The sequence below is a fragment of the Lepus europaeus genome, chromosome 3, assembly GCF_033115175.1.
Source record: "Lepus europaeus isolate LE1 chromosome 3, mLepTim1.pri, whole genome shotgun sequence".
Classification (NCBI taxonomy): Eukaryota; Metazoa; Chordata; class Mammalia; order Lagomorpha; family Leporidae; genus Lepus; species Lepus europaeus.
In genome coordinates, this window is record NC_084829.1 from 121767953 (window position 1) to 121783320 (window position 15368).

Sequence of the window (15368 nt, forward strand, 5' to 3'; positions counted from 1 at the left end):
ATCAGAAGCCAAGAGCCAGGAGCTTCTTCCAGATCTCCCACATGGGTGCAGGGGCCCAAGCACTTGGACCATCTTCTGCTGTCCCAGACCATAGCAGAGAGCTGGATCAGATGGGATGCCTGTGCCGCAGATGGAGGCTTAGCCTGCAGTGCCACAGCACTGGCTTCTGCAGCTGCTTTTAAAATACTGAAGCTTTTAAAATACTGAACTTAGGAAAGCTTCATTGGAAAACATCATATGAAGAAGGATCAGCTTTAGAATAAATAACTGCTACCTCTCTCCCAGTACAGTGCTTGATCTCTTGAGAATTCTTTCTTAGAGAGAGACAATTGCTAGGAAAATAACAGATGCTTCAGAAAGCATCATTCTTTACCGTGTCCACTCAAAGGCAAGGAAAGATAAAATGGGTCTTAACTTCCCCTAACATGAACATGTATCTACTGAAAATTGCTTTGGGGACCAGAACAGATCAAAAGACACAGCTTTCCATGGGGAAAAAGCCTTTGAGATAGGTTGAATTTCTCATTTCTAAAGAATAAGAACAGAAATTGATCTGTGTAGTCCCTACGAATTACAGTGATTTGATTGCAGCTTGACCGAGCACCATAAGCAAATTCTGGCAGGCAGAGTCTCTACAGGAGTGGTCAAGCAAGCCAGTTTTCATTTCCTTCCAAGCCCTGGTTTGGCTGATTTATACATAGAAAAGCAGAACAAAAGGCAAGGGACTACTGCCTCCTAAAACATCCAAGTGGCTAGTTCAGCTCAGGGGTTATTTATAACAATCTGGCTCCCGCCTGTTCTATTCAGCAAATGTGAAAATGGAAGCTCCAGGAGCACTGCAGTAGACAGAGATGAAGACGGTAGTCACTGATAGATTCTCATGCCCACTGGTGATTCTTTACCTCTGATGAGGCTCACCCTTTTCTTCATGTGCGCATTCTATTTGTAGATGTTGCTATGAAGACAGATTCAACAAGCATGACTGATGTGGAGTCTATGGTCACTAATTTTGCAACTTCAGCGAGAGCAGGCCGCCGGAATGCCTTACCGGACATCCAGAGTTCAGCTGCTACAGCGGGAAGCTCAGAATTACCCCTCAAACTGGCGGACCTCTCTGTGAAGGAAGGTAATAACTCAAAATCCTCTGAAAATGACCAGTGTTTCTCTCTTAATCAGTCCTTTTCTCTGAAATGGTTTTTCTTTTAACTAAAAGTTAAAGTGCTCTTTTTTTCCTGTTCAGTAAAACCTCTCAGCTTTTGGTTAGGGCTAAGTAGCCTTTTCAGCCTTTCCGAAGTAGATAATTTATCTATCTGTGTCGCAGAGTGGATGTGGAAACTAAAGCTTTATTTATTTCCTAAATGTGTGCGATCATGCACAGGGCGAGTAACTGAGAGTATAAAGGTGACTAAAAATAATCCTTTCCTCAATGAGCTTATGGAATTTTTGAGAAGCACCCAGAAATGAAATAGTTTTCCTACTGCCATCCGCTGACAACTTGCCTTGGAAACTTTCATTTCAGAGTCATATTCTGCCATGCCCTTCCACTTGTATTGAGGAAGAAGATTTTTTACAATTATGGATGAGGTTTTTTAAGTAGCTTATTGTGTAAAATGTGATTCTTCTTCAAGTGGTAGACTGATTCGAAATAAGAAAAAGGATACTTTCCAAACTGATGAAGGCCTTGTGTCTTTCTCACCATTGCCTACATACAATTAGGTGGCTGCCAGAGTGTGGCTTTCTGAGAACAAATACAAGGATGCGTTGAATAAAGTGCTAAAAGAGCTTTTTCCCTTAAAAACACATGAAAAGATAAAGGGGAATTTTAATTCCAAGCCATTACCAAAATGCCCATGCCTTATGCTATGTTTTGTACTCTAGACTTTAGTGTGTGTGTGTGTGTGTGTGTTTGCTTAGAAATTTATTAATGGTGACACTGAGACAAGAGAATGCTAGAAGTTGCTACACATCAATTCTATTCATGGGAACCCTAGTAGAGAGACACTTTGGTTTTTAGCCTCAGAAAGTTATTCACCACCTGGTAAAGTTGCAAATGTTCCTGGTTTGATCTCTATGAAATATTTATATCCTTGTTAGGCCAGAAACTGTGGCCAGATCTTGAAGCTACATGGTTATCTGACATTTTTCCTAAGGTCATTATGTTTCTTATTTGGAACACTGCAAGTAACTAGAAAAGCACACACATACACATAAAGCATTAGGAAAAGAAAGAGAAAAATATAAAAGGAAGAAAAACATATGGGGTTTTTCAACTTTTAAGTTGAAAAATATAATACAATGCTCAGAACACCATACTGTAGTAGAAGGGCCCATATTAGATTAGGGAAGTAGAGAAGATAATCATTCCATTTTTATATAAAAAACCAAGTCTAATTAGCATTTATATAACTTGAAGCACACACACACAACTTTATGCTTACTGTAATAGTCAAAGGAAAAGGAACAAATTTGCTGTGGCAGAGTTAGTAGTCCTCCCCATTTTTTTTTTTTTTTCTCACTAGAGAGATCCTTTCCTGGAAGACTACTGTTCCTTTTGTTTAATCATTTTCTTTACTTAATTTTGAAATAAAGTCAAAGGCATCAATTAAGAAATTCAAAATGTTAAAAAGGAATCTACATATGACAGTAGATGTTAAAGACTAAACAAAGGACTTAGAACTCTGAAAGTAAATGGCATAAGTAGTGCTTTCTTAGCACTTAGTTGTTTTAAGGTCTACTTTCCTTCTTATTAGCTAAGGACAAGCATTTTTTTTTCAAAGATTTATTTATTTGAAAGTCAGAGTTACACGGGGGAAGGGGGTCTTCCATCTGCTGGTTCACTCCCCAAATGGCCACAATGGCCGGAGCTGCACCAATCCAAAGCAAGGAGCCAGGAGCTTCTTCCGGGTCTCCCATGTGGGTGCAGGGGCCCAAAGACTTGGGCCATCTTCTGCTGCTTTCTCAGGCCATTGCAGAGAGCTGGATCAGAAGTGGAGCAGCCGGGACTCGAACCGGTGCCCATATGGGATGCTGGCACTGCAGGCAGCGGCTTTATCCTCTATGTCACAGCACCAGCCCTAAGCACAAGCACTATTTAGAATTTAAAAAGGAATGGTTACCAATTGTTAATTAAAAAGTGAAAGCTGAGGTGTATCTCATAAATTATGGTTTCATTTAAAAACACAAATTCTAGGAGTTGGCATTTGTCTCTGTGATGAAATTGCTGCTTTGGGGTATCCAAAACTGGAATTCAGGACCTTGGTTTGAATCTAGACTTCTTGCTGATGCTCTTCCTGGGAGGCAGCAGATGATGTCTCAAGTACTTAGATCCCTTCCACCCTGTATGGCTTCTATCTGCCCCAGCCATCGCTTTGTGGGCATGTGGAGAGTGAACTAATAATAGATAGAAGATCTTTCTCCTTTTGCCTATAAGTCCCTATGCCTTTCAAATAAAACAAAACATTAAGAAACAAATTATCGCAAATATCTGCAGCTTATCCTCAGGCCTAGCTCTTTTGTTTTTAAGTATAGTTTCTTTAATGATAAGTGTATATACTTCAAAAAGTTAGTGAAAATATGCTTATCCTGGTCCAAAACTTTTTTGAAACTGATTCACAATACACATAGTACACATTTTCCATGAAATGTTTCTACTTAGGTAAAACCAAATGTAGAATCTTAGATAATCTTGTATGCCATGTTGAAATTAACCTGAGTTTTGCCTAGTTCATTGTCTGTATTAATTTGTCCCTTACAAATTGATAACTGTAAAAGGGAGGATCATGATGCCTTATAACATGTATCAGCAAGAGTCAAATAAAATGCATCCCCAAATATTCTGCAGGTCACAAAGTGACTTTTCTTAACTTTATCATTATCACTTACGTGATCTGTCATTCAATTTAGTGCACACCAACTGCTAGGTTCCAGTCTAAAAACTAGCCATATAGTGGCACATAAGGCAGTTGTAAGCTGCTGTTTACATGGATCTCATACACCAGTGGAGGAGTTAGATTCTAAACAAGTAAGTTAATAGTGGTACGTTTTATCAGATAATCTTCCTGGAGACTATTTTAGGTTGTGAAATTAGGGAAACTCTAAGTGAAATCTGAATGACAACCATATATTTTGAATAACTAAATATTCCAGCTATAACTTTTTACTTCAAATATAAGAGCATATGTGCAGAAGGAACAGCTAGTACAAAATTCTTAGGGTAGAACACGAGGGACACAGTCAAGAAGTTTAAATGCTGACACCCATGGCTTAAGACAGTGGGGGGAGATGAAGAGTGACACAAGATAACTTTGGAGATGTAAGCAAGAGCTAGATCTTGTGGGGTTTCAGAAACTGGGGTGAAGAAATAGACTTCTGAGTGGGAGGATTTCCAGCAGGATAGTGTAGTGAGCTATCATTTATATTTAAAACGTTCACAGTCTGTTATGTGGAAAATGCATTTCAGGAGAGCAATAATGGAAGTAGATTAGGAGGCACAACCATCACTAGGAAATCTTTTGGAGCCACATTAAGCATTCAGGCTCAGAAAAATGCATGTGGTTCCAGTCTACTCAGATGTATACACACGATGAAGCAAAGCAGACAAGGAAGGCAGTATCACATAATCTTCTTTGAGAGCCTTATAGAAACTTATATGGCAAACCTGGGGCTTGGTCTCTGTGTTGCTCCTCTTATGCCCACACCACCAATTGAGAACCCAGTTACAAAGAGTCAAGAGTTTTATCAATGAGGGTAATAGGTTAGAAGCCCCATCTCCTAGATGACCTAATACTTTGTGACAAGTCCTTGGACACTGCTCCCTAGCTTCCCTGTGTGAGACGTATTCAGTTACAAGATTCATAGTCTATAAGGAAGTCCAATGCTATGGTTTCCTACAGTGTATTTATAGTTCATATCTAGTTTCTGTCGTAGTGATGTATTTTACCATTTTGGTTGTATTTACCATAAGCTTAGAACTAGGCTAACATTCCATTTTAATGTAGTTTTTTTTTTTTTTTTTTTTTTGGACAGGCAGAGTGGATAGTGAGAGAGAGAGACAGAGAGAAAGGTCTTCGTTTTTGCCATTGGTTCACCCTCCAATGGCCGCTGCGGGCTCATCTCGCTGATCCGAAGCCAGGAACCAGGTGCTTCTCCTGGTCTCCCATGCGGGTGCAGGGCCCAAGGACTTGGGCCATCCTCCACTGCCTTCCCGGGCCATAGCAGAGAGCTGGCCTGGAAGAGGGGTGACCGGGATAGAATCCGGCACCCCAACAGGGACTAGAACCCTGTGTGCCAGTGCCGCAAGGCGGAGGATTAGCCTGTTAAGCCACGGCGCCGGCCTTAATGTAGTTTCTAATAATAGAAAATTAAACCCAAGTCAAATTTGTCTTTATAGAAGGAGAAAGGTATTAGCCTTTGTCAATGCAGAGTGCTGGAGTGAGTAATGGTTTCTTCAAATAAGTAGGTGGATTATGGATATGTTTTGTAGGCAGAGTCAATAGAGCTGGCTGATGAATTGGATGTGGTAAGACAGAAGAGAAATGACTGATTATATCTTTTATATCAAATGGGTGGATGGTGATACCAAAAACCAAGGAAGACCAGTCTTGAAGGAGGGGTAATTTTGAGAGTTAGAGTGAAGGTATCTTTTCTTTTTTAAAAATATTTAGGGGCTGGTGCAGTGGCACAGTAGGGTAATCCTCAGCCTACAGTGCCGGCATCCTGTATGGGCACTGGTTTGAGACCTGGCTGCTCCTCTTCCAATCCAGATTTCTGCTGTGGCCTGGGAAAGCAGTGGAGGATGGCCCAAGTGCTTGGGCCCCTGCACCGGCATGGGAGACCAGGAAGAAGTACCTGGCTCCTGGCTTCGGATTGGTGCAGCTCCAGCCGTTGCAGTCATTTGGGGAGTGAACCAAAGAAGGAAGACTTTCTCTCTGTCTCTCCCTCTCACTGTCTGTAACTCTACCTCTCAAATAAATAAAATCTTTTAAAAATTTATTTATATATTACTTATTATTTATTTATTATAATTTATTTACTTACTTATTTGAGAGGCAGAGTTACAGACAGAGAGAAGGAAAGACAGAAACACAGAAATCTTCCATCCATTGGTTCACTCCCCAAATGGTTGCAAGGACCAGGAATGGACTGATTGAAGCCAAGAGCCAGCAGCTCTGTCTGGGACTCCCACGTGGGTTCAGGGGGGCCCAAGCACTTGGGCCATCTTCCACTGCTTTCCCAGGCCATTAGCAGGAAGCTGGATTGGAAGTGGAGCAGCCGGGACTTGAACCATCACCCATATGGGATGCCGGCACTGCAAGTGAAGGCTTAACCTACTATGTTACAGCACCAGCTTCAAGAGAGAGTGAAGATTTCTGTTTTCTCCATATTCCATTGAGATTCCCACAAAGCATCTAAATGGGCATGTTTTAACTGTTGAATATATAAGTCTGAGGGACCAGAGTGTTGGAAAAACTTCGAGATGTATAATTCTGAATATTTGAATGTATATTTTTCAAAATGTATTTTATATGATAAAGGAGAAACCAGTGCAAATGCAATTGTACCATATCTGACAGCCACAGAAGTAGATTAGCTATTCAGTACACATGGAAGCAGAGATTATGAAGAGGAACCTTAGAAAGTTCGTGCTTTTGATGTATATTTATGATATATCATAACTAAGCCTAAAGCAGGTTACGTGACTTGCCTAAGCTCACGAAATTGATGATAGAACCTCTAGGTCCAACGCTTTCATCTTTCTCACTACAGCAACTTTTGTGGTATGTATATGTGTCTTGCATGTGTCAATACAAAAAGGTCACTGTCATCAAGTAAGTTTGGAGTTAGTGATTTAAATTTAATCAGCCGTTTATGCTTCTTATAATAAGTTTTCTTTTTCAAACCAAGATGGCTCATATCCTTATTACAGAGATGTTAACATGCTTTTGTGCATACAGTCCTCTATGGATGGGACATACAGCATTTCTTTATTTCATTTACTTGATGAAGAAGTATCTTAAAGAATGACTTTCCTGTGAGGCACTCTGAAAATGTTGCACTATACATCATGATTCAACAAAGAAAGAAAAAAAAAAAAACCTGAAGAGTAGAATCCAAGGAGAGATACTTAGGTAGGAGGAATTTTGTGAGACCCATTAATGCTTAAATAGTTTTATTTAAAAGTACAGATATTTAATGATGGTACATTTTAAAGGATGAAATAGGGAATAGTTTTTGGTAGAACTGCTATTGCAAGAGAGTTGTTGTTAGTTTATAAAGGTAGTGATTGAGGAAATGAAGGAGCCAGGAGAAAGGGAAAATCAGATGAAATACAGAAAGAAGGGGGATGATCAGTTGAGATAGCTTCCTGATGTGATATAAATGGATAAGATCTAGGATCATGAAAGCGTTAGACTTGGTTTTAGGAGCAGCAGGAGGTGCAGCTCCAAAGGTGTGCAGCCAGGAAATGTGCACGGGGCTTCCTGCTCAAAGACTCGCACTTAGTGTAATGCTTGATAATAGCCACCCTGAGCTCTTTAAATAATTTATGAACAAAGCGTGCTGCATTTTCATTTTTTTGCTGGTTGCCAACAAATTATGTAGCCAGCGCTGAGGAATACATCTCCCATGGTAATAGGTGGGAGGGCAAAAAGCATAAGCACAGATCACAGGATTTAGACATTTAATGGCAGGAAGTTGTGGGAACTCCGATCTGACAGCTTTGCTTTTTTCCCTGTGAAGTAGAAGGTGAGGTAACTGCCTCCCAGCAAAGGACGTAGAAAGGGTGAAGAATCTGAAGAGAGTGTGACCCAGCATAGGAAATGGTTAAGAAACCCAGACAGCTGGGGTCCAGGCTTGCCTGTCACTGGCGAGCCCTGCGCTTTTGGGCCAGTCACTTACTGGTGTGTGTTTTAGTTTACTCATCTCTAACTGGAGATTGTAACAACACCTCAGAATACCAGGCACTTAGCAACTCTGCAGCATAGGAAAGTTGGTTAGGAGAATGAAGTTTTCTAGAGCTACTCATCTCTCTCTTCTTTGTATAGTTTCCATATTTGAACGGAGGGCTATCTTGTAGTCAGGAAGAAATTGACTGAGTTGGATAAATGAAAAATCCCAAGTGTTTTATTCCAATGTAGTATCAACTATATTTCAATATATTCCACATATGAATGGAATGAAAATTTGTTTTTTTTCAGATGTAAAAAAGAAAGATGAAGAAGCAACACAAGACCAACTGAAAACCCCCCAAAATGAAGAAAAATGAAGATTCATAATTTATCTAGAGTACTGAATGTATGCACAGCAAATGACCTAATGGCTCTGTTTTCCTGAGATGTTTGATTTGGTGGTAACTATGGTAACATTGAAGCCTAAGCAACATGGGTGTTCTGGATAATTTTGTTGCAAAGCCACCTGCTTGGAAGGTAACCACAATGTAACCACAATGTCCAATGTAGACTATTAGAAGGAAGGTTACTCACAAACTGCATCCAAGAGAAAGGTTAAGAATGTGTGGTCACTTAAATGCATATCATTGTGTATACACTCAACAAAATCCACTCTTCTTTTTTAGATTTGTTTAGTTAGATGTATTTGTCATTCCATTTCTATGGAATATGGTGACGGGCAAACCATTTTTTTTTTTTTTGTAAATGTGAACTAAACACCATTAATTTGACACTTTATAGAATTTGTAGGATATTGAGATTTGGCGAGAAGGAATAGTAACATAGTGAAAAATTACATGGGTAACATGTGTTTGTTTTTAACCAAAAATGCATTAGCTTTTTTTTCCCAAGCCCTAAAAATGATTTGAAAAAATTGTAACTTGGACAGCATAAAATCTCTAGGATATTCTGTGTGAAATATTTTGCTTCTGGTCTGTGCATAATGTGATTTTTCATGTGGAATCTTAAATGTGAAATTTATGAAAAAGTGTTTATATGGGACATACCAATTAAATGAATTTCACTATCTTCCTTAACTTTGGTGTGTATATATATGTGTGTATGTTTTACCTTAATATGAATTATACAAAATATTTTACTAGCTGCTCTACACTGTCTTTTCTTATTTTTAGGGCACTTGTGTATGCATAACTTGTTCTTAAAATAATCTCAGGAATGCAGATCTTAATTTTTTTATCTTTCCTACAGTAATAACGTAGCTGTAAGCATTCAAATAGTCAACAAAAATAGCAAAATATATGCTTTTAATCTATATTTAAGTATATATTTTAAAAGGAACAAAAACAGAACCAAAGCTTTAGTACATTTTGTTTTATTAGAAATTTTAGGAAAATAATAGGATTCTAAATTTTTTAAAAAATTGAATCATGAATTTATTTTCATTTTCAGATATATGCATGAAGTTATATTGTACTTAATTGTTGACTTAGGCCACATCTGTATACAGCAGCCAAGTAAAGTCATTCACTATTAAAGAAATTTGTTATCAATACAAGTCTCCTTCATTTTATCTTCTCAAATCTATTAGGTGAGAAATGGTGACATATTTTAAAAGATGAAGGTGGGGCTGGCACCGTGGCTCACTTGGTTAATCCTCCGCCTGTGGCGCCAGTACCCCATATGGGTGCCGGGTTCTAGTCCCGGTTGCTCCTCTTCCACTCCAGCTCTCTGCTGTGGCCCGGGAATACAGCAGAAGGTGGCCCAAGTGCTTGGGCACCTGCACCCGCGTGGGAGACCAGGAGGAAGCACCTGGCTCCTGGCTTCGGGTCAGTGTAGCTCCAATCGTAGCGGCCATTTTGGGGGGTGAACCAACGGAAGGAAGACCTTTCTCTCTGTCTCTCTCTCTCACTCTTCTCTCACTGTCTAACTCTGTCAAATAAAAAAAAAAGAGAGAGAGAGAGAGAGAGAGATGGAGCTTGCTTTGCACAAAGCTAGAACACATAAAAGAAATAAAAATATAAAAGAATTAATTGTGGCATATGTCAGTTTAAAAAAAAAAAAAGATGAAGGTAACAATCTGACACTAGGGATTTTGCTAAGCTCCTAAGCATCCTATAAACCCTATAAAGTAGCCCCACAGCAAAGAATCACCTGACCTGTATGTCAGTAGTGCTGGGGTTAAGAAATCCCAGGTAGGGTTGTGCTGTTGAAGTAACTGAGTTTGGATTCAAGTTAACTGAATCTGTATTCTAGCTCTTCTACTCACTAGCCCTGTAGTCTTGGATAATTTACATCATGTCTGTAATTTTCATTTTCCTACGCTGTAGAATGGTATTAATTATGGTACGTACACACTTTATAAGGATGAGGGGAGGTAATAAATGAGCCAATGCATGTAAGACATTTAAATAAAGCCTGCAAAATAATTACCCAATAAATATAAGCTTTTATCACAATTTTTTATTTTAGATACTCTTACCATTTTTCTCTGGTAGTAGAAGTGGTGGGCAGCTGATTTTATTAATTTGGATGTCTTTTGCCTTCTTCTATGATTGCACAATTATCACTAATTCTGGTTTTTTTGTTTTTTTTTTTTTTGTAAGATTTATTTGAAAAGCAGAGCCAGAGGGGAAGAGAGAGAGAGAGAGAGAGAGAGAGAGAGAGAGAGAGAGAGAGAGAAAGTCTTCCATCCACTGGTTCACTCCCCAAATGGTCGCAATGGTCAGAGCTGTGCCAATCCGAAGGCAGGAGCCAGGAACTTCTTGTGGGTCTCCCACGCAGGTGCAGGGGCCCAAGGACTTGGGCCATCTTCCACTGCTTTCCCAGGCCATAAGAGAGAGCTGGATTGGAAGTAGAGCAGCCAGGACTTGAACTGGTTGCCCATATGGGATGCCAGCACTGCAGGCGGCAGCTTTACCCACTACGCCATAGCACCAGCCCCATCACTAATTCTTAATGCTGAGAAAAGACTGATGGAAAGGGACAATTTTTAGTAATTACAACATTAGCACTAATCCAGTAATGCTAACAAGTGGCTGACAAGTGATGAGTACTACCTTTTAATAATGAGTCATCTCACAGATGTGCCTTATGACAGTTACTGCAACATAACATATTCAGAGTCAGTTGTAATACAGCTCTTGTACAATAGTATTACATGGTATGTTGTCTCATTTAGAAGAACATAAGTGAAGCTGTTTCTCTCCTCTATTGCTGGTAGTGACATACATGCTGAATGAGGTCTATCCTAAATCACTTATCCATCATAATGTACAAAATGATTTATATAATAGAGGTATTCTATATTACACAAAAAATTAAATTTGTTGACTCTTTTTTTAAATGTTAGCTTTATTTCTGGTCAAAGCTAATTTGAAAGATGTACAACCAAGTGGACTTGCTAGCAGTTGTTAAACCAGTCAGATTTACCTCCCCAGACATAACCAGCACTAAACAGGTACAGACATCACCCTCAAGTCTAGAGCATGTTCTTCAAGGTCACAGCATGGCAATGACTGATGACAGGATCCTCTGCACCAACAGGCAGGTCCAAAATCCACAGGCATGGCTAATCCACGTGCCCCCAGTTATTTCTTCCAAATTCTCCAAAGACACTCTTCTTCCTCAGTGGAGGAAGGAGCGAGAAGCTCAGTTGCTCCTCTAATGAAAATTCCTCCCCACATGAACATGAAGACAAATACCTCTTTACCTACCCTTCTTAGTTCGGCTCTAGAAGAATAAAAACAAACAAGAGCAACTAGCTATACACACAAAGAATAACTAACTACACACACAAAGAACAACTAGCTGCACACAGAGTGAACAACTAGCTACACACATAAAGGAATAATTTGGATGCATCCAGAGAGCACATTCATATATACAATTTTAAATTGAGGTACCTCTGGGACAGGGTTTGGCATAGTAGTTAAATCTTTCCTTAGGATATCCCCATCCCCAAAGCCAGGAGCCAGGAAGGCAATCTAGGTCTCCTATGGGAGACCCAGTTGATTGACTGTCACCACTAACTCCCGGTTCTTCACTAACAAGAACATGGAATCAGCAGTAGCAGCCAAATATCAAACACAGGGCATTCCATTGTGTGATGTAGGCATCTTCTCTTCTTTCTCTCTCTTTCTTTCTCCCTTTCTCCCTCCCTCCTTCCCTCTTTCTTTCTTTCTTTCTTTCTTTCTTTCTTTCTTTCTTTCTTTCTTTCTTTCTTTCTTTCTTTTTCTTTTTCTCCTTCCTTCCTTCCTTCCTTCCTTCCTTCCTTCCTTCCTCCCTCCCTCCCTCCCTCCCTCCCTCCCTCCCTCCCTTCCTCCCTCCCTCCCTTCCTCCCTTCCTCCCTTTCTCCCTTTCTCCCTTCCTCTCTCTGTCTCTCTGTCTCTCTCTTTCTTTCTGCTTTTTCCCCCCAGAAACCTTTTATTCGAGATAGACAAACTTAATGCATTTCATAAATACAACTTTAGGAACAGAGTGATTCTTCCCACTGTACCCGCCCTCCCACCAGCACTTCCACCCTTCTTCCTCTTCCCTCTCCTATTCTCACTCTTATTTTTTACTAGGATCTATTTTCCTTTTTTAAATGTTTATTTAATAAATATAAATTTCAAAAGTACAACTTTTGGACTGTAGAGGTTTTTTGCCCCATAACCACCCTCCCACCCGCAAACCATCCCATCTCTTACTCCCTCTCCATCCCATTCTTCATTAAGATTCATTTTTACTAAGATCTATTTTCACTTAACTTTATACACACAAGATTACGCTAAGAGCCAGTACCAAAAAGACAAATACCATATGTTCTTCCTGATCTGTGTCAACTAATTGGGCACCTAAATATTAATGTATAGAAATGAAATTGACACTTTGAAGGCGATGACTTTAAACAGCCATTGTTTCGACTGTTGAGGAACAGTTTTTTTTTTTTTTCATTCTATTTGTTGAACTCTTTACTTAGTATAAACTATTTTCTAGCAAAGTAATTAAAAAGTTATTTCTGAGGAGCCCAAAGGAGAATGAGAGATCAGAATCAGTAGTAAAAGCAGAACCGGATTTGCCTACCGACTTTTTTTAAAAAATCCAGCTATTTTAGGTAACCTATGGCATTTTTGTTATATCAAGCAGACACTTTCAACAAGCTATGTAGTTGGGGCTCATTAAAGAATGTCTCCATGTCCATTTTTGCCATTGTCTTTTATACAGGCTACCTGCTTTAGTCAACAGCTATAAAGTCTTAATTATTACCATGAGACAACCGAGCCACAAAGTGGCTGCATGGAAACTGAACCCTGTGTGAAAGAGGAGAAACAAGAATAAAAAGATTCTGTTTTGTGTCATATGCCCAGAAATATTTCTGTGATCTGAATAGGGAAGACGTGGATCTTTTTAGAATGTGACTATAACGGGAGGCATCCTACTTGCAAAAGGAAATACCTTCAGTTTTGTAGCTCAGGTGGCTTGAGATAGAAGTGTAAGCGAAGTTTACTAACTAGTCCTGCCTATGGAAATCTGACTCCTCCAGTTCCAGTATCAGTTCCAACACCACCATTTGCACTCATGACTTTGCTTATTTTATTCCTTGTGCTTCAATTTCTCCAGTATATAAAGTGTGAATTATTATGAATAAATACTAATGAATATTATTGAATATATAGTTGAATGTAATATACTATTATGAATATTAAGAATACTAATGAACTGCTAAGGTAATGCCTGACACTTAGAAAAAGTTATTATTATTGTTTGCCAGAGCATGAAGTGTGGTAAAGGCTTTAAGGCGAATATCCTAGATTTTTTTTCTGTTATTTGCCAGAACAGATTTCCACCTATTCATTTGCTTCCATTTCTTTCCATCAGCAAATCTTTTTAGCTTCAATGAGGATTGGTTTGTCAGTAGATTCCCTCTTTTCTAGAGTTAATGACAATAACTCACAGAACATAAAAATCTGCAACTACTTTTAAGATAGAAACATTGGCCAAACAAAGGGTTGAGGCATAGGTTGTTGTCACCTGCTAGAATAGGGGCTGGCACTGTGGTGCAACGGGTTAATGCCCTGGCCTGAAGTTCTGGCATCCCATATGGGCGCCGATTCTAGTCCTGGCTTCTCTTCTTCCTATCCAATTCTCTTCTGTGGCTTGGGATAGCCGTGGAAGATGGCCCAAGTTCTTGGGCCCCTGCACCCACGTGGGAGACCTGGAGGAGGCTCCTGGCTCCTGGCTTCAGATCGGTGCAGCTCCGGCTGTTGTGGCCACTTGGGGAGTGAACCAGCGGATGGAAGACCGCTCCCTCTGTCTCTACCTTTCTGTGTAATTCTGACTTTCAAATAAATAATAAAAAAATTCAAGAATAGATTTGTTACTGAGTATATGTCAATAAGAATAACTATTATAGTAGTATTTTCAGTGACTGGTGATTACTAAGCACATAATAGATCCTTTTAAGTTTCATAAAAATCATCAGGGGGCAGGCGCTATAGCATAGCGGGTAAAGCCACTGCCTGCAGTGCCAACAAACCATGTGGGTGCTGGTTCAAGTCTCAGCTGCTCCTCTTCTGATCCAGCCCTCTGCTATGGCCTGGGAAAGTAGTAAAATATGGCCCAAGTCTTTGAGTCCCTGAACCCATGTGGGAGACCTGGAGGAAGCTCCAGGCTCTTGGCTTCCAATCAGCTGTTGCAACTATTTAGGGAGTGAGCCAGTGGATGGAAGACATCTTTTATCTGCCTCTGCCTCTCTGTAACTCTGCTTTTCAAATAAATAAATAAATCTTTTTTAAAAAACAGACAAAATAGTTGCTCATGTCTTGTCATTTTACAGATGCAAAAAACGGATTCAGAGTGCCTTTTGGAATTCACGTGAGAAAACAGAAACAGAGATCCAGTACAGTGATCCAGCCATGATGTGTGCCACCTCTCTTGCACCAGGTGGCCCCTCTGCACCCAAACCAGCTCATCCATGACTCCTATGGAATTTGTCTGAATTCCATTCATTTCTCCTAAAACAATGGCATAGTTATATAGGAATAACAGCCCATGAATCATCATAAGGCATTAATATTTTAGCACAAGCAATTTTATTTATTTGACATTTATTCATTCACCCTCTCATTCATTCATATTTTACCTTACATTAGAAAATAATTCATATGGAAACAAAGTCATCATTTAATTTGCAGTTAACTTGCAGGACCCTGAAGGAATGAAAATCCAGTGAGTAACTCAGGGCTCTTTTGAGTGGGGGTAGTACCTGGAAGAGGCAAAGGGGAGGAAGTCTGGATGTGAAGGAATATGGGCACCACACACTAACTTGACTGTTTCACATGTGGCCTGTAGTTGCCCATAATCATGAAAAGGGCATGCTGACATCCTGAGAGAAGCACAGGAATAATCTGGCACACATTAACAGTGAATATCTTAAAGAAAGGGTGCACAGGCGCAGAGTAATACTTCCATGGGGGTATG

At 39.7% G+C, this 15368-nt stretch overlaps 1 protein-coding gene across 7 annotated transcripts in view; it reads left to right on the forward strand.

Annotated features, from left to right (window-relative positions):
- Window positions 1–8810, forward strand: part of PKIB (cAMP-dependent protein kinase inhibitor beta) — a 133801-nt gene extending 124991 nt beyond the window's left edge. For 6 of the 7 annotated variants that reach the window (XM_062187701.1, XM_062187696.1, XM_062187699.1 and 3 more), the window contains 2 exons: window positions 950–1126; window positions 8196–8810. In XM_062187701.1, the coding sequence (XP_062043685.1) occupies window positions 950–1126; window positions 8196–8263 (245 nt within the window). In that variant the 3' untranslated portion in view covers window positions 8264–8810. Of the gene's footprint in view, window positions 1–795; window positions 861–949; window positions 1127–8195 lie in introns of those variants that run through there. The other variant, XM_062187698.1, reaches the window with a different exon arrangement.
- The last annotated feature ends 6558 nt before the right edge of the window (window positions 8811–15368 follow it).